Source organism: Sarcophilus harrisii, chromosome 2, assembly GCF_902635505.1.
Source record: "Sarcophilus harrisii chromosome 2, mSarHar1.11, whole genome shotgun sequence".
Lineage (NCBI taxonomy): Eukaryota > Metazoa > Chordata > Mammalia > Dasyuromorphia > Dasyuridae > Sarcophilus > Sarcophilus harrisii.
The window spans coordinates 45,616,455-45,634,830 of record NC_045427.1 but is presented as its reverse complement, the minus strand read 5'-3'; the positions used below and the strand labels follow the sequence as shown (position 1 = coordinate 45,634,830).

Below are 18,376 nucleotides of genomic sequence, written 5' to 3'. Positions count from 1 at the left end.
TACCTATATAACTGGAATTCTGTAAAAATATCTCGTGGAGGAGAGGAAAGAGGTCAGGAGTGGGAAAAGTTTAAGAAGCCCTGAACAGTAGATAGAGTGCGGGGCTCCAAGTCTGGGAGACAACAGTTCGAGTCCTGACTTTGACAATTGCTCCTTTAGGCACTGTTCTAAGTGCTTTATAATTAGTATGTTATTTGATAATTAATAGCCACATTTTGCAGATGAAAAAACTGAGCCTAATAGAAATGAAATCACTTTTCCGGTTCACACAATTGATGAATGAATGAGGCAAGATTTGAACTCAGATTTTTTTTCTTCTCTTCAAGTCCAGTGCTTTATTTCCCAAGCTACCTAGATGCACTAAAGATGTCCCAGAATGGGATCCCAAGGGTCTATGTGTTCTTATGGCTGCATAAGCTTCCTGTCAGCCTCCCTCCTCAGCCCCTTCAGGTTGCTTTGATGGTAGTGGAATGTGGGGGAAGGGCAGAATTTCTATGTTGGTTGTATCTGAGCCTCAGAGATGGATCAAAGAATCACAGAGTTGGGAAGGACCTCAGAGGTTGGAGAGCACAACCTGGATGTGAACAGGATCCCCTCTATTGACAACATCTCCACAAGGGCAGGCATCTGGCTTTTGCCTGAAGATTTCCAGGAAGGGGAACCCACCATCTCCTGAAAGAACCCATTCTACTTTTATCAGTTTTAGGAAACCTTGAATTACTTACTTCCAACTTACATCTGCCTCTCTGAAAGTTCCCCTGTTGCTTTTCGTCTTGCCCTCTAAGGGCAAACAAAGCAAATCCTATCCCCTTTTCACATGAAGATGGGAAGGAAACAATTTTTAATTACCTACTATGTGCCCAGCACATGGTAAATACTTTACAAATATTATCTCATTTGATCTTCATAAGAAACCAAGAGGTAACTCCTATTATTTCCCCAAAGGGGGTCATGAAGAATTGGACATGATTGAAACGATGAAATACCTATATATATACATACATACATACATATATATATACACATATATATATGTAAACTCTGAATTTAGTTTCTTTATCTGTCAAATGATAATAATAGGATAATACTTGCCCCTTAAAACTATTGTGAGGAGATAATAAGTAGGAAAGCTCTTAGAAGTCTATGAAACACTTCATGGGGGACTTGCCAGGTAGTTTTTAATATCATTTAGGTATATCCTGATTCAGTGTTGCTTTCCTGCTCCCCAGGTGGCCATTGACTTCACAGCTTCCAATGGAGACCCCCGCAACAGTTGCTCTCTGCATTATATCAACCCCTATCAACCCAATGAGTACCTGAAGGCACTCATTGCAGTAGGAGAAATCTGCCAGGACTATGACAGGTGAGACGTTCACCTTTCCCGCCACTTTTGTCCAGCCTTCCCCTATTCCAACCTTGTTTCACCTCCACCTCTCTCTTTCTCCCTCTGCCCTGGCTCTTCATCATCTGTTCCTTTTTCCTGAGAACTCTGTGGGAGGGGGAGTCACCAAGACAATATGGGAACATGGGAGTCAGCAAGACATGATGGGAGCCTGGGATTCAGCAAGGTAGGATGGGAGTGCTGAACCTGACATTTTCTTTCTTCCAGTGACAAGAAATTTTCCGCTTTGGGATTTGGTGCCCGGATTCCTCCCAAGTATGAGGTCAGAGCTTGTGAGCACATCTATAAAGCTGTGATCCCCAACCTTAGTTCTATAACACTCGCCTGAGATTTGTTTCCCTGATGTGACGTTCTTTGCCTCTTGTATTCTGGGACTGTCTTTTGGTAGTCTAGTGAAGCCTATGGATCCTTTTCAGAATAATTTTAATTTAATTTTATTTTTGCAAGGCAATTGGAGTTAAGTGACTTGTTCAGAGTCACACAGCTGGGACATGTTAAGTGTCTGAGGTTGAATTTGAATTGAGGTTCTCCTGATACCAGTACTGGTGCTCCATCCATTGTGCCATCTAGTTGCCCCCAAAATAATGTTTTTAAAGGCATAAAATAAAATCAAAGGATAGAAACCAATTATATTGGAATCTAATTATCAAAGTAGTTTAAAAAACCCAACATCCCAGAATCAAAAGTCAAGTTCCCAGACACCAGGTTAAGAACTCTTGATTTAATGGTTAGAACAATATTGATTCATTGTCCATTCCATATTCATTGTTTTCATTCTATTCATTCAATTAGCATTTACTAAGGATCCCCTATGGCCAGCTAGGTAGTGCAGTGGATAGGTGCTGAATCTGGAGTCTTGAGCCTATAGACACTTAATAGCTATGTGACTTTAAGCAAGTCACTCAACCCCATTTGCCTCAGTTTTCTTATCTGTAAAATAAGCTGTAGAAGGAAATAGTGAACTACTTCATTATCTCTATCAAGAAAATGCCAAATAAAGTCATGAAGAATTAATTATGATCAAAGCAACTAACCACGTGCCAAGTTTTGTGCATGTTGTTGATTCTAAGGAAGCAATTCCAATACTATTCCAAAGTGAGGTGGGCAACCATCTGGCAAATCCATAAATACCCATAATTCTAAGGGGGCTTCACTGGATGTCTTCTAGAATCTTCCAACTTCCTGAGCAAGGGCATTTTTTCCCCCTGGGTACTGAGGAGTGGGATGGCTGAACACACTAAACTGGGATTTGAGGGAATGGAGTAGTACAAACTTTAATCCCTTTCCCTCCTTGAAAAAAATTATTTCATTGGGAAACTACTCCTATTCTTATTTTTCATTTCAGGTCTCCCATGACTTTGCCATTAATTTCAACCCAGATGATGACGAGTGTGAAGGTAAGAGACAGGGGCCCTGGGGGTGGAGAGGAGCAGACTTATTGCTTGTACTAGGACATTGTCTTGAGTTGAGGGTTCCTTCTCTCACCTCAGAGGGGCGAAGGTTGTCTATTTCCAATACCTCTGGAGCCCTGCCATGTTACTATTTCATAAATTTAGAGCTGGAAAGTTATTTATTGAAATCCTCTCAATTTCTAGATGGAAGGACAGACCCAGAAAGTTTCATTATTTGCCCAGACCACACTGGCTGAGTTGGGTCCTCAGATTCCAAATGTAGATCTTTTCCTGCTGTGCGAAATTATCTTTAGGAGGAGAAGCCATTCTCCCAGACTCTAGGATGCTAGGAGCATGGTCTGGGCTCTGATGACAATCACCTGCCTTTTGTTGCATTGGGATCTTTGGGTATAGCTTAGGAAGGAACCCAACCTGAAGGGAGGGAGGTGGAAGGAAGATGGGCAGTGCCATCCACATGGGCATTAGATGCTTTCCCCCTCTACTCCCTCTCATTCCCAACAGGGATCCAGGGAGTGGTGGAATCGTACCAGAACTGCCTACCCAAGATCCAACTCTATGGCCCTACCAATGTGGCGCCCATCATTACCAAGGTGGCCAGGATGGCGGCAGCTGAGGAGAGAACTGGGGAGGCCTCTGTATGTACCCAGATTGTACCTGCTGTTCCAAGAAAAGGGCAACTTAGAGTGGTATATGGCTGATCTTGGGGACCTCACTTTTTCTTTCTTTCTTTCTTTTTTTTTTTTTTTGAGGCAGTTGGGATTAAGTGACTTATTCAAGTTCACATAGCTAATAAGTGTTAGGGCATTGCTTTCTTTAAAAAAAAAGTTTTATGGATGTCTGGTTTCTAGATCATAGTCATTTATGAAAATATTTGCCCTTTTCTCCCTTCTTCCTCTCTTCCTTCCCCTCTCCTTGCCCTTCAAATTGAACCCTTTAATATAACAAAGAAAAACAATTAAACAAAACACCCAATACCATCACTTGTCAGCAAATGTATCCAACCCTCTAAACTCATAAATTCTTCTCTGTTTAATGGAGGGAGGTTTGTTTTATTCTGTTCTCTGGTTTCATTATTAATTGCTCAATTACACAGCTTGATGTCTTCATTTACATTATTGTAGTCACTATGTATATTGTCTTTTCAGTTTTGCTGCTTTCATTCTGCATCAGTTCATATAAATCTCCCCATGTTTTTCTGCATTTCCCATATCTATCACTTTTTACTGCACCATGACAATTCTATTATACTCATATAAGAGTTTATTTGACTGTTCTCCAAATAATGTTTCTCCAAGGCTTTCCCAGAAGACCACTCACGGAGCCAGCCCTTTATCAAGCATAAAACATCAGACATATGTGAATTATGATGAAAACATCAAAATGATAATATCATATAATTGAATCTGAATTATATTATCTTCCTATTATATACGATTAAAATATGGCTGACTGGGAAGGAACTAGAAGGCAGCCCTGTGGCTGTCTGATAGATGGAGGGTAGAATCAGTTCTGCCCCTGGGGCTTGGCAAATTTTGCGATTTCAGACAACTGATTACAATTTGTCTAAAGGGAGCATCAGCGGCACTGCCCATTGCTGGAAATTTTGTGCCTAGATTTACTTGGAGACATAGTAATAATTGACATTTATATTGGGTTTTAAAATTTGTGTATGTTACCTTACTTGAACCTCACAATAACCTGAAGAGGTAATTGCTACAGGTATTTTTTTTTTTTACAGATGAGGAAACTGAGGCTCAGGGAGATTAAGGGACCTATCTGTGTCAGAGGTTGAATTGAAACCCAAGTCTTTTTGCCTATAAATAGCACTTGGTGATGGTGACTTTCCCTATTTGGAGGGAGCATTTCCCTCATGGGATTCAGAGGGAAGAGATGGGGAAGAGAGGAGTTTCTGCTTAAAGGCTCTTAGACTTAGAAACAGAAGGAACCTCAGAATACCAGTAAGTCCAACCTTCTCATCTTAAAGAAACAGAGGCCCAGAGAAGTAAGGGACCTACCCAAGGTCACATAGAATTTGAACATGGATCTTCCTGACTCTAGATTCATTGTTGGTATCTACTATACCCTGCTGCCTTTTAAAATTAGAGAGCTGGAAAAACTCTGATGCCCCTTTTAATTAGAGATAGCTAGTGGGTGCAGGTGCCAGGAAGTTCAAATTGGGCTTCATATACTTACTAGCTATGTGACTCTGGAAAAGTCTCTTAATCCCCTCTCTGCCTCAGTTTCCTCATCCGTAAAATAGGGATATTAATAGCATCCTTGAATTATGATGAGAGTCAAGTGAGATAAGATTTATAAAGAGCTTTGCAAATTTTAAAATATAAATGCTGGCTATTTTTCTAATTCTGAATTTCTGGGAAAGAACAGTTCTTTTTTGTCTGCTCCTCATCTACCATCCTCTAACTCTAGTCAACTCAGGTACAGTTGGACTTGATAAGGGTAGTGTGATTCACCTAGATAGCCAAAGGAAGTGGAAATGTTGACTACAAAGAAGACATCTGACAGCCATCTTCAAGTATTTGAAGGATTGTCCATGGAAAAAGATCAATTTGTTTTGCTTGGTCCCAGGAGACAGTGATGTCTCAGTAGGAGTGATGGTTGGAAGTAGCATGGACACAGATTTAGACTTGACATAAGGATAAACTTCTGACACTAAGAGTCATCCAGAAGTGGAATGGATGATGTTGGGGAGGTAGTGAGTTCTTCCCTGCTGGCTATCGACTATCAAAGGTTGGATGATCAACTCTTTTTTTTCCCCTTGGTTACATAGGTTTTATTTATACAAGAAATTTTAAATTTAAAATAATCAAAATTGTCCTTTTTATACTTCAACAATGCTTATAATTAGTTCAAATAATATATAATAATATGGTTTCTGCATTCCTTTTGTTCTTTTTTTAAATAGCTTTTTATTGACAAAACATATGCATGGGTAATTTTTCAACACTGACCCTTGCAAAACCTTCTGTTCCAACTTTTCCCCTCCTCCTTCCCTCCACCCCTTCCCCTAGATGGCAGGTAGTCCTATACATGTTGACTATGTTAAAGTATATGTTAAATAAATTTTCCTTTTTTCTCTCTCTTTCTCTCTCTCTCTTCTCTTATATATATATATATATATATATATTGTATAATATATATATATTAACACACACACACAAAACAAACATATCTCTTATAGGGAAAAGACAACTTTGTATACAGTTGTCTGAAAAATCAGATTTAGAAAGAAGGTAAAAAATAAAAAAAAAAAGGAAAGCAAACAATAACAGAAAGAGTGTAAATGTAAAACACTCATTTCCCAGTGTTCTTTCCTGGGTATGCTGGTTCTCTTTAACTGATCAATTGGAACTGATTTATCCTCCATTGTTGAAGATGGCCACCCATCAGAATTGACCTCATATATATTTTGTTGAAGTGTAATGATTCCTGGTTGCTCATTTATTCAGCATCCCATAAAAATTTCCAGGCCTTCTGTATTCATCCCTGGTCATTTCTAAAACAATAAATTTCCAAATATTATGCACCAGATTTATTCAGCTTTCCATTTGATGAGCATCCACCAGTTTCCAGTTTCCCAAACCAAAGAGGGCGCCACAAAAATCCTTCATACAGGCCTTTCCCTTTTAATATCTCTTTGGGATATAAGTGAGTAGAAACATTGTTAAAGGGAAATGCAAGTTTGACAACTTTTATATATTCCAAATTGCTCCAGAATGATTGCATCCGTTCATAAGTCCACCAACAATTCATCAGTGTAGATGACCAATTCTTTTCAACCAACAGTTATTAAACCTCTATAATGTACAAGGCATTATGCGAGACATTGGAGATGCAAACCAATAACAAAAATGGTCATGGTGTGGCAGGGGTTCTTGTGATTCTGAAACAACAGCTGAGACTACCTCAGAAAGCAAGCACAGCTTAGTGATTGGGATAACTTTAGCAATAACCCAAAATGTTGAGGGTCAAGGGAAGGAAGAGGTATAAAATGAGCTTGGATGATATTAGAAACCCAAGTGTCCTGGTTCTGGAATATTTGAGGATTGTATCTAAAGCGTAATTGAAAAATTATTGGACTTGTGGTCAAAAGGCTGGCATTCATGTGCTGCCTTTGCCACTTACTTGTTGTGTGACTTTGAGTAAGTTCTTTGTGCTTCAGCTCCCTTATTTGTACAATGGAGTTACAGCCTACCTTACCTCCCTCAGAGGTTAGCTATGAGCAGTCACCCTAGCACTTATTAACAGCTCTATGTGCCAGGCAATATGTTAAGTTCTGGGAATAGAAAGAAAGGCAAAAACATGGGTCCTCCTCTCTAGGGACCTAAAGTCAATGAGAGAGACAATAAGTAAATAACCTGATAAATACATGTTAAAGACAGAGGAGATGAAAGGTAAGCTCAAGTGGGAAGGCACTTGAAGCTAGGGAGACTAGGAAAAACCTGCATAGGATGATATGTATACACACATATTTAAAATAATAGTTTATTTTCCCCCAGGTAACATGTAAAGTCAATTTTTAATATTCATTTAAAAAACTTTTGAGTTCTAGATTCTCTCTCTCCTACCCTCTCTGGGATAATAAGCAATTTGTTATAGGTTATACATGTTCAGTCATGCAAAATATTATAAGGTGAGATAGATTATTGAAGGCAGTCTGAGAAGCCAGGAGGCAGAGAGTACAGAAGAGAGAGAACCTTTTAGATGTCTGGGACAGATAGTATAAAGGCAGGGAGATGGGAATTGGCATGATATTTTCAAGGAATAGCAAATAGACCCTTATTTCTGGCGTGTCAAGTAGATGGAGGGGAGTGAAGGATAAGAATTAATGTTTATTGATTGGTTGAAAAAGACTGGAGAGGTCAGAAGGGGCTAGGTTGTGAAGGCTTTGATTATCAGATTTTATATTCGATCCTGGGAATAACAGGGAGCCACTCGAGTTTATTGAGTAGGAGGGGTGACATGGTCAGGTTATTTGCTTTAGAAATTACCTTGGCAGCTGAGTGGAGAATGGATTGGAGTGGACAGAGACTTGGGGAAGAGACAAACTAGAAGGCTTGCAGCAGTAGCCTTGGCAAGAGTGCTTTCTTTGTAGGGATCACACTTAGCTTTTATATTTTGGAATTAGTATCACATGGCAAAGTACTTTACATAGTTCATATAAATGCAAATTGCTTAAACTTAAACTGGGAAAGCTTGGGAGGGAGAGCTTCTGAGGGAAAGTCTTCCTTCCTAGCGCCCAGTGGGATGGTCTAAACTGCAGGGGTCATCAAACTGTTTAAATAGGGGGCCAGTTCACTGTCCTTCAGACTGTGGGAGGGCCGGACTATAATAAAAACAAAAACTTTGTTTTGTGGGCCTTTAAATAAAGAAACTTCCTAGCCCTGGGTGAGGGGGATAATCATCCTCAACTGCAGGATCTGTCCTGCGGCCGTAGTTTAAGGATCCCTGAAAGGATGCTTTTTAAAAAATTCTCTGAGCATCCCCCCTTTACCCAACTTTCTCAAGGCCGAGGCAGAATGAAGGCTGGTGGTAAGTGGGGCATTGGGTGGGCCCTTAGGAGCACCCCCTCCAGACTTTGTGGAGAGGGCTTCCTGCTGCCGGCTCCCCAGTCTCTCTGCTGCCCTTTAGCAACATTTAAGCAGCTGCTAATCGCCACCAGGAACCTCTTCTGTTAATACATCACTCCTGCCAAGTCAACAGGCAGCAGCTGGTGAGATGTGATCGGTGAGAGGGGGAAGGAAAGGTCAGGAATTACCCAGGGGTTGGCAAGCATCTGTGTAATTCATATGCAGCATCACGGATTGACTTGGCAACCTCATTGCCATCCTTGTCCGGGGAGGAGCAGCAGAGCCTCCTTTAGCAAGAGATAGTCGATCTCATGTGGAGGGTCAATGATGACCAGTGGTGGTCAGCCTTGGAACGGGGGTCCAAAACTCATTTAGTTGGCAGTTTTTGTCTTTTTCTTGAAATGAATGCTCCTGATGTTTCGGGGATTCATTAGAATGGAAATAATGAAATTTCAAGGGGAGGAGCTGATTTAAGAAATATTGGAAAATCAGTCAGGTTCTCTACTTCCCCTTTCCCCTCCAGCTCCCTGTTTTCTATTCCATGCTGGCAATGGATAGCATCACCTTTCAGACTGATGGAAAATGGCCAAGGGTGACCTTTTCTTATATCTCCTAGGCTTCCCATTTTTCTGACTAATACTTTCCTTCGAGCTTAGAAAGAGAGAGAGAGAGAGAGAGAGAGAGAGAGAGAGAGAGAGAGAGAGAGAGAGAGAGAGAGAGAGAGAGATTTTGGTTTAAAGGGCTTTACTTTCAACCTTCTGCTGGATTCTAGCGTGTTGATAGAGGACTTAGTTAATCAGTCAGTCAGTCAGAAAAGCATATTAATTAAACACTTAATGTGTGCCAGGCACTTGTTAAGAGCTGGAGATACAAAGAGTTCCTGCTTACAAGGTGCTCATGTTCTAATGGGGTGGGGGGAGGAAGCATACATAAAACAGCCAGTATTTATAAAGCACTTACGATGTACTAGGCATTGTACCAAGTGCTTTATAATTATTATCTTATTTTATCTGCACAATAACCTTTCGAGGTAGGTGCAATTATTATTTCCATTTTACATATGGGGAAACTGAGGCAAACAGAAATTAAAGTGACTTGCCCAGGTCACACAGCCAATAACAGTCTGAGACCAGATTTGAACTTAAGGAGATAAACCTTCTTGATACTCTATTCACTATGGCACTACCTAGCTTCCCTTAGCAAACAACTATATACATACAGAATAAGGAAGCTGTGCAATTGAAGTTGGGAATCCCTTTCAGTGTAGGACATTCTGCTTATTATAGACATTCACATCCTGAGCTACCCCTTCTCCTTGCTTGGAGATCATCTTTTATTTCTGTTTAAAAGATGATGGAACTGTGGAAGAAGAGTCAGATTTCCCAAATCTCTGGAGATTGGAACCCAGAGTCTCTCCTGGGAAGAGAGAAGTGCTTACTATTCTCTCCAAGTTAGTGATCCAACAAGGATCAGAGAAACTGAGGATGTGACACAAGGATTATGAACCAAATTTCCCAGGGAGAACAAGCAAGAAATATAACTTCTTCCTCACAGCAGAGAGGCAGAATCCCATCATTGCCAAATGTCACTAAATTAATATTTATTTGTTTTTCTTTGTCATGAGGCACATTTCACTCTGGAGGGGTTGGAACAACTGTTATTTATAAGGAAAGAGTATCAGTAAAATATACTAAAAAAAAATCTCCCAGGGTTAGATGTGTTTCTTAGAGAAGCAGAGGATTATGGATTATTATAAGCTACATGACAAACTATATATAAATGGAGATGGGATTGAGGTCCATATGTTGATTCTTTTCTCTGAAATCAGATTTGTATGAGTGGAAGATAATCTCCATCATCCAGGTGAGGGCCAGCCTCAATCTATCACCTGAATAAAGGGTAATTATGAATAAAGAAGAGTTTTGGATATACCATTTTCCAACCAGACCTTTAAGAGTGATGGTGGTTCTGACCATAAGAACAAGATGCTCAAAGAGATTTAGGGGAGGCAGGAAAAGGAGAGCTAATATTTTGGGCTTTTGTGTCTACAGCTGAGCCTGGGACGGAAGGTAGAAGGACCAAGAGGAGATGAGCTCTGAGATCAAAGTTTCTAAACTCATGCAAAAGCTTGGATGGGGAAACAGACTTGCTCATCAAACTCATGCATGTTAGGATAAAGGGATCCTCTCAAAGTTAGAAGGCAGGAACTTAAGATGCTCCCCCCTAAAGGAACATTATACTGTTTCGCAAAGAAGAAACAGAACTTCCAGATTCAAGGCTGAAGATACAAGTTAGATAGTCACAGTGGGCCATGAAAGTGTAACATGTTGATGTTACAGATGGACCTGGAGACCTACCAGTACTAAAACTTTTTATATGGCTTCTCCACCCTAACAGTCCATAGGGACTGTTTCTGCTTTTTTCTAATAGCCCAAGGGCTCAGTACATGCCCACCTTGTTGCTTTCCTTTAATATGCCCTTTAGTCTCTTGGTAAGAACCAAAATGCCAGGCCAGGAGAACCACAGACTCTCTCCTTCATTGGGTCCTTTGCAGACGGAAGAATAAGGAGTGTCACGCAGGCAACATCAGGGTGAAGAGAGATTCTTAGTCACGTGGGGTCCAACAGTTAACTACAATGAATTAATTGACTTTGGGTTCAAACGGGTAAATGAGAGCAAAGTGAGAGCAAAATGGGATAATGGAAGCAGGGAAAGAGAAAGGGGAAAACTTTGGAAGGACCAGAAAACAAAGGTCTCTGCTTTGGAGATTTTTTGGGGGAGATCATAGGAAGGGAAAGGAGCAGTTGTAGCCTTTTCCTTCCCACAGAAAGGCGACTCTCGCCTCTTGGTTCTTCCCCTCTAATCCCTGGGGAGGTAGCAGGAAGGCCATCAGGCTTCTCTCCAGTGTCCTGCCTCTTTTCTCTCTCCCCAGCAATACTATATTCTCCTGATCCTGACCGATGGTGTGGTGACTGACATGGCGGACACGAGGGAGGCCATCGTCCGTGCCTCTTACCTGCCCATGTCCATCATCATAGTAGGTGTGGGCAATGCTGATTTCACAGACATGCAGATTCTGGATGGGGACGATGGGGTCCTGCGTTCCCCCAAGGGAGAGCCCGTCCTCCGGGACATCGTACAGTTTGTCCCCTTCCGAGAATTCAAGAATGTGAGTGCCTTGGGGTGAGGATCAGTTTGTTTAAGGACAATGAACACTGGATCTTACTGGTGGGGTAGACGGAGGGGATGTTGGCAGGTGGCGTTGGAATGGGATACGTGGGATCGAAATAAATGTTCTGGAAATAAATACCATGATATTTCTATTTGTAAAATAAGTTTGGTTTGCCAAGGGTCTATCAGTGGTCTCAAATCTCATCCAATAGTATTTAAATACTAAAGTGCACAGAGGATGTTGTTATAAATCTGTGTGTCTGAATGAATTACAAAGATTTCTAGGACTCGGGGATTGTATATCTTATATTTATATGATACTATGTACTTTTCAAATGTACTTTCATGTACATGAAATCATTTCATCCTTATAACAATGCCCTGAAGTAGAACTACTAGACATTGTTATGAGAATCAAACGAGTTAGTAGGGCAATTAGTATTGTCCCCATTTTATAGATGAGGAAATAGAGGCACTGAAAAAACGCAGGCTTTCTTTCCTTTTTTTTCCTCTGAGGCAATTGGGGTTATATGACTTGCCCAGAGTCACACATCCAGGAAGTGTTACGTGTCTGAGGTCAGATTTGAACTCAGGTCCTCCTGACTTCAGGGCCAGTGCTCTGTGCCATCTACCTGCCCCACAGGCTTTCATTTTGAGGTAGAAACATCTTGGTCTCTGGGCTAGGGCTCTACTCATGAGTTCAAGAACCCATTGGTTCTTGAAGAGGGTAGATTGGTCATAAGCATAAAATGCTTCTCTTTTTCCTTTTCTTCTCTAGGCTTCTGCAACAGCTCTGGCCAAGTGTGTCCTAGCTGAAGTGCCCAAGCAGGTGGTTGAATACTACAGTCACAAAGAGCTTCCTCCTCGCTGCCCTAATATGGACTCTCCGGATGCCAGCCCTGGTCCTCCCCAGTGAAGAGGTGCCATCAGCCTCCAGCCAGTCACTACCCTTCATATTTCTTTCCAATGCTGCGTCTGGAGATAGGAAGGGAGACAAAATGGGTCAGGGAGGTGGGAGAGGGGGAAGGTACTTGTTTCCTTTGCCTCTGTTTCAGACACCTCCCAGGGCCTCTCAGATCGCCCACCCCTTCCCCCAGTGTTCACATCAGACTTCCCCCCTTTCTCTTGGTCTCCCCCTACATCTTGTGTTTCCATGGTGACTTATTCCAGAGAGGTCTGGACTGGGGACCATGGCCTGTGTGTAATGAAAGGATAACAAGGAAGGGAAAATCCTGGCTTCTTCCGATCTAGTCCCAGTGAGAGTCAATGTCCAAGCAATAAAAGCTTGGCGTCCCGTCTCCTCAGCTCCAGAAAGACACAGAGTGTGGGAGTGGAGAGCAAGTGGGGAAGAAGGGGAATTTGGAGACCCAAAGAGCCGGCAGAGTGCGCCTCTCTTCCCTTTTCTACCTCCTAGCCCCAGGTTCCTATTTTGAATCCCTTTCCTTTGTGGTAATGGTGAGAGAGTGGATACCAAGTTCCAGTGTGACACTTCTTCCTCACAGCTTCCAGGGAGGTCAGACTGACCTGGTTGGCCTTCACCTGGCTAGCTCACCTGACTTGTTCTTCCCATCCCTCATCAGTGGGTTCGGGAATGGAGGAGGCTTGGGAGAAAAATTAATTTGTGGGTCTGGGGGATGATTCTAGCCTGAAGGAGTTAGATAAAGCAATGACTTTACACTCTGTCTAAAGACAGTTACCTTCCTGCTCCCATCCCCAAATAAATTCCCCCAAAGAGTGGGCATAAGGAAAGACTTTGGGATTTATCTTCCTTCCATTCCAAGAAGACAGGTCTCTCAGATGCCCAAGTGGCTTCTCTATTTCTGTGTCTGTCTTTCTCTGTTTCTTTCTCTCTGTGTCTCTGTCTGCCTCTCTCTTATTCTCCCTGTCTCTGTCTCCGTTGTCTCTCTATTTCTGTTTCTCTCTTTTTGTCTGTGTCTGTTTTTTTCTATTTCTGTCTGTCTCTCAATTTCTCTCTATCTTTCTATCTCTTTGTCTCCTTATCTCTGTCTCTGTTAGTCTCTGTCTCTGTTTTTCTCTATCTCTGTCTGACTTTCTGTCTCTGTCTCTCTTCTCTCCTCTGTCTCTGTCTCTGTCTCTCTCTCAAATCTGTAATTGGCAATTTTTTTTGCACCTGGGACAAGTGGCATAGGGTTATGGCCATGGGGAAGAGGAAGAACTCCCTGGGATGTCACAAGGTTTCCATATTGTCAAAAGAAGAAGAGACATTCCCTTGGAGGAGGATTGCTAGGGATGGATCACTCAGGTGAAGATTCCCTCCAGCTCTCCCTTCACCCCCTCCTCCACTTTGCAAAGCCCCTGACTGCTAAGGATGAGAAAGATGGACAGGAACTATTCTGGACTAGTGCTGGTGGCAATGGGAAGAGAGTTTGCCCTATAAAGGTGCAGTTAGCGCCATTTAAATTTCCTACCCTGGAGCAAAGCCTAATGGCCTCTCTCCTTAATTATGGCTCTCATCTCTGCTCTTTCTCTTTTCCTTGATCTTTCTGCCCATGGGATTGTTTCTCCAGCTACGGCTCCTTTCAAACCCCAAGGGTCTTAAAGTGAAAATAGTCACATGGAGTCAAATTGCCCCAGGGCCTACCTTCACTCCCTCCCTATTTTCCCTACTGGCTTCTACACAGTAAAGTCCCCTCCCCATCTAGGCACCTGCTGCTCTCTAGACCCTTGTCACTACTGATGGGTCCAAGGACCAGTTACAGGTGAAGGAGGGGGGGTGGAATGTAATGGGACAGAGCTAGTGCCTCAACTGGAGATGCAGCCCTATCCTGTCTCCCTGCCCACCCCCTCCAGTTCCCCAAACCCCTCGGGCTGTCAGGCCAATGGATAGGAAGTGAGGCTCAATAATCCCTCTCAGAAACATGCATGATGAAAAAATTCCCAGAAACTGGGAAATCCCCCCAGGCTTGTTGTCTGTTGATTTTTCAATCTAGTAAATCTAAATGTTCTTACAGCTCCCCTCTGCCTCCTCCGTGTGGTGTCTGCTTATGTCTGTTCTCAGCAGTGTCCTCTCCAGGGCTGTAGGAGGCAGAAACGGAGAGGATGCGGAGGGAGAGAGTAACCCAATAAATAGTTTTCTTTCCCTGCTACAGCCTGGTCCCTTTCCTTCTGCATCTTTTCTCTGCTACACTTAGTTCTATTTGTGGGGTTCTCTCAGTGAGAAGTCTGGAGCAGCATTATGAAGTCAGTGAAACCTGCCTTTTTTCTCCCTCTCAGTTCTTACACTGGGATGTTTTATTTGGAAAGTTTCATTTCTGCCTTTTCCTTTAAAAAAAAAAAAAAAAAAACCAAACACCATCCTCCCCTTATGCCTTCTCTTATAACAAAATAATAAAAAGCATCTGAAAATTTATTCAACATTCTACACCCATGGTTCTTCACTTCTCCAATACAAGGAGAGCATTTTATTTCTGCCTTTCTTCTTCAGGGTCAGTTTTCAGTTTTTTGTGGATTTTTTTTGGTGGATCTAGAACTATGAGTTTATCAAAGCAAAAAACTCCAACAGGAGTATTTGAAACCCAACCCAAAAGGGGTATTTGAAAAAGGGGATCATAATGGTAAAAAGTCCTAAGCGACTGAGAGCAGGGGTGGTTGGAAGCTGGAATTAAATCCCAGACATTGGAATTTCTGGGCTGAGTGTCTGATAGGGTACATCTTACTTTTTTTTTTTAAACTCTTTTATCTTGCCCATGCTAGAAGAGCAGCAGTTACCCACTGGCCAGTGCTACCCACTGCTGGTTGGAACGACAGATTTGACCTACTTTGTCTCTAACCTTCTTAGGCATCCTGGTAGCTCCTTCCCCCACCCTCCCTGGAGCTCATCATATTGGTACCACATTTAGAACAGACACTGGAGAGTCTTTAGCTTTATTGCCTCAGCCTCAGTAGCAAGGGGTTACAAGATTATACCCCTGTTTTTTACCTTTGAGCTAGCTTTTTTTTGTCCATTGGCAGTGGAGGGAAGGGGTGGGAATGGAGGATCAGAGTGCTCTGGAATAATGGAGAGATCCATTAAAAAAACCCATTAGCTTGGGCTGGAGGTGATTGGGGGCTCTGGCTTCAGACACTTAGTAATTCAGACTCTGAGCAGGTCTTAATCTCTGCTTGCTTCAGTTTCTTCAACTGTAAAATGTAAAAAAACTGTAAAATACTATCTCTCATCCAGTTAGATAGTGTAGTGTTTAAACCTGAATTCAAATCCAGTCCAGCTTTAGATACTAATTGTATGATCGTGCACAAATCACTTTGTCCTCTGTGCCTCAGTTTCCTCATCTGTGAAATGAGCTGAAGAAGAAAATGAGAAATTATTTCAATGTCTTTATCAAGAAAACCCCAAATAGGGTCACAAAGAATCTGACATGGCTAACTGACTAAAGAACAAGGCTGTAGTTGTTTGAGGACTGAATGAGATTAAGAAGCACAAAACACTCAGCACTATGTATGGTACATAGGTTCTTAGTAAATAAATAAACCAAAATAAATACATGTGCTCCCACTGGTAGGACCCTAATAGCACCAGACATTGAAATTTTGCTGGATTATAAACACAGAGGACCTGCATTGAAGCTTTTTTCATCACTTAATACCTGTGTGATTTTGGACTATGTGACTTTTTGGTTTTTCATCTTTCTAGACTGTGGTTTCCTCACCTACAAAATGATGTATTTGGACCTTCCAGCTCTATATCTCTGACCCTCTGGCCTGGGGTTTTGTCCCTTTTTTCCCTCTCTCTTTTTCTCTCTACCCTCTGCTGGGAGGGGAATCCAGGGCTAACATCTGGATGTTGCCTAAAGCAGCATCTTCAAGCACAGCTGCTCATCCCCCAGCCCCAAGCAGGGCAGCTGCTGGGGACTTCCTGATTGAAATCCCCCCTCATTAGCCTGACTGGGAAAAATAAATAGCCTCACCTCAGCCTCCAGACCTCCCCCATCAATCAACTTCAGGGATTATTTATAGTGTCTGATTCATCTCCTCTTAAGCAGGGATAATAGACATCACCATGGCAACATGGGTGCTGGGTGAATTCCTGATGGAAGTATTCCCTCTTTTTTGAGATGGTGTAGCCCCTCTCCTAAGGTCACCCTCAGGGGTTTAGGACTTCTTCTGGAAAACCTCAGACCCTAGAAGGGACAAAAGTTCTGGGGCCAGGAACTGGGGAGGTCTCAATTCAGATCCTGAACTCATTGCTAATTTGCTGTATGATCACGAAGAATCTTACTTGACCCCTCTTGTTCTAGCTGTGAAATGTGCCCTACAATCCCTGGGCCCTTTTCAAAAGCCAAAATAAAAAGCTTTAGAAGCTGAGGAAATGTATTCAAATCCTTCCTCTAACATCTACTAGCTATGACAAACTGGCCAAATCTTTTTTATTTCTTGGTGCCTCAGTTTCTTCCTCTGGAAGATGAAGGGGATAACTAAAAGAATTCTAATAATTCTAAGATACAGCTTCATGAAGGCACCTTGTAGAGAGGTCACGCTACGTGCTATCTACACTTCTGGTCAAACTCTGGAGCCTGGGGATTGTCAGGGAGAAGTGAGGGAGCTGAGCTGGACAGTCATTCTAAGCTAAGGCTGGTGGGTGTATAAATCAAGAGGTCTCACTATTCCCTATCAGAAATGATCCAAGGAACGGGACATTTGGACCTGGGGTGGAGAGGGAAAGGAGAGGTGGAAATTCATTAAATTTGACTGGTGTTCTTGTATTGTTACTAGATGCACTGCACTAAGGACTTAGGATATAATGACTTAAAAAAAAGGAGTTTCCATTCAGGAGGGTTCTGGGAGTGGTACTCACACTGTGATACTTTCTTGAAATAGTTGAGGGTTCCATGAGGAAGGGGGATGAGGGCAGTGAGTAGGAGTTGCAAAGAATCAGTTCTAGACTCAAGATAAAGAAATTAGAACCATCTAAAAGGAGAATTCATTGGCTTTGGAGGGAATGTGTTCTTTGGTAAGACTGGGATGGGTGACTTGTTACTATTCTGGGTCAATTAGGTGACTCAGTAAATAAAACACTGGTCCTAGAGGTCAAATGTGGCCTCAGACACTTACTAGCTGTGAGACCCTCAATAAGTCACTTAACCCTGATTGCTTCCAACCCCCCTCTTTCCCCAAACTGCCCCATTACTTCTTCTGGACAGGCAGATGAGCTCTGAGATGACTTCCAATTTCTGATTCTGTGACTTACTCTGTATCTGGATAAAAAACCAACACTCATTTATTGTTATCTTCTGTTCTGATATCATCCACCCAGAAAACCATCCCTACTATCAAAGAAGAAAAGACAGTGGGAAAATGAGTTTAAAAAATTAACCAACATGTTAAGATAGAGCTGACAGTATATGCTATGCTCTACATCCACATCTGCCAAGAAGGACAGTACATTTTCTCATCTTTTCTTTGGGGCCATGATCATATATTACAGTTACACAGTTTCATATTTGTCATTGTTCTTTCTATTGACATTGTGGTGGTCATCTCATAGTTTTTTTGCATGGACTCAGCTCCATGGAACAAGATGCTCCACCCCAGGTTTCCCTTTGGGTCTGATCCTCCCTCCCAATTTTTCAACTTCTTTTGTGTATTGCCTTACCCCCTTAGATTGGAAGCTCCTTGAGAGCAGGTTCTGCCTTCTTAAAATTTTGTGCTTAGTTCAGTGCTTAGTTTCCAGTAAGTGTTTAATAAATATTTATTGAATTGAATGAAATAGATGTTTCCTTTAATAAGTGGGTTTGGAACAAAGCCTAAGGGACATAGTGACTAGACTTCAGTGTCTCTCTCCCCTT

The 18,376-nt window shown here is 42.0% G+C and overlaps 1 protein-coding gene across 1 annotated transcript in view; it reads left to right on the top strand.

The window, feature by feature from the left end:
* CPNE7 (copine 7) overlaps positions 1–13,459 on the top strand; it is a 37,442-nt gene extending 23,983 nt beyond the window's left edge. The window contains exons 10-15 of the mRNA XM_031950118.1: positions 1,230–1,363; positions 1,610–1,664; positions 2,748–2,799; positions 3,316–3,449; positions 11,335–11,571; positions 12,352–13,459. Of these exons, the coding sequence (XP_031805978.1) occupies positions 1,230–1,363; positions 1,610–1,664; positions 2,748–2,799; positions 3,316–3,449; positions 11,335–11,571; positions 12,352–12,489 (750 nt within the window). The 3' untranslated portion in view covers positions 12,490–13,459. The remainder of the gene's footprint in view (positions 1–1,229; positions 1,364–1,609; positions 1,665–2,747; positions 2,800–3,315; positions 3,450–11,334; positions 11,572–12,351) is intronic.
* Positions 13,460–18,376: the final 4,917 nt, after the last annotated feature.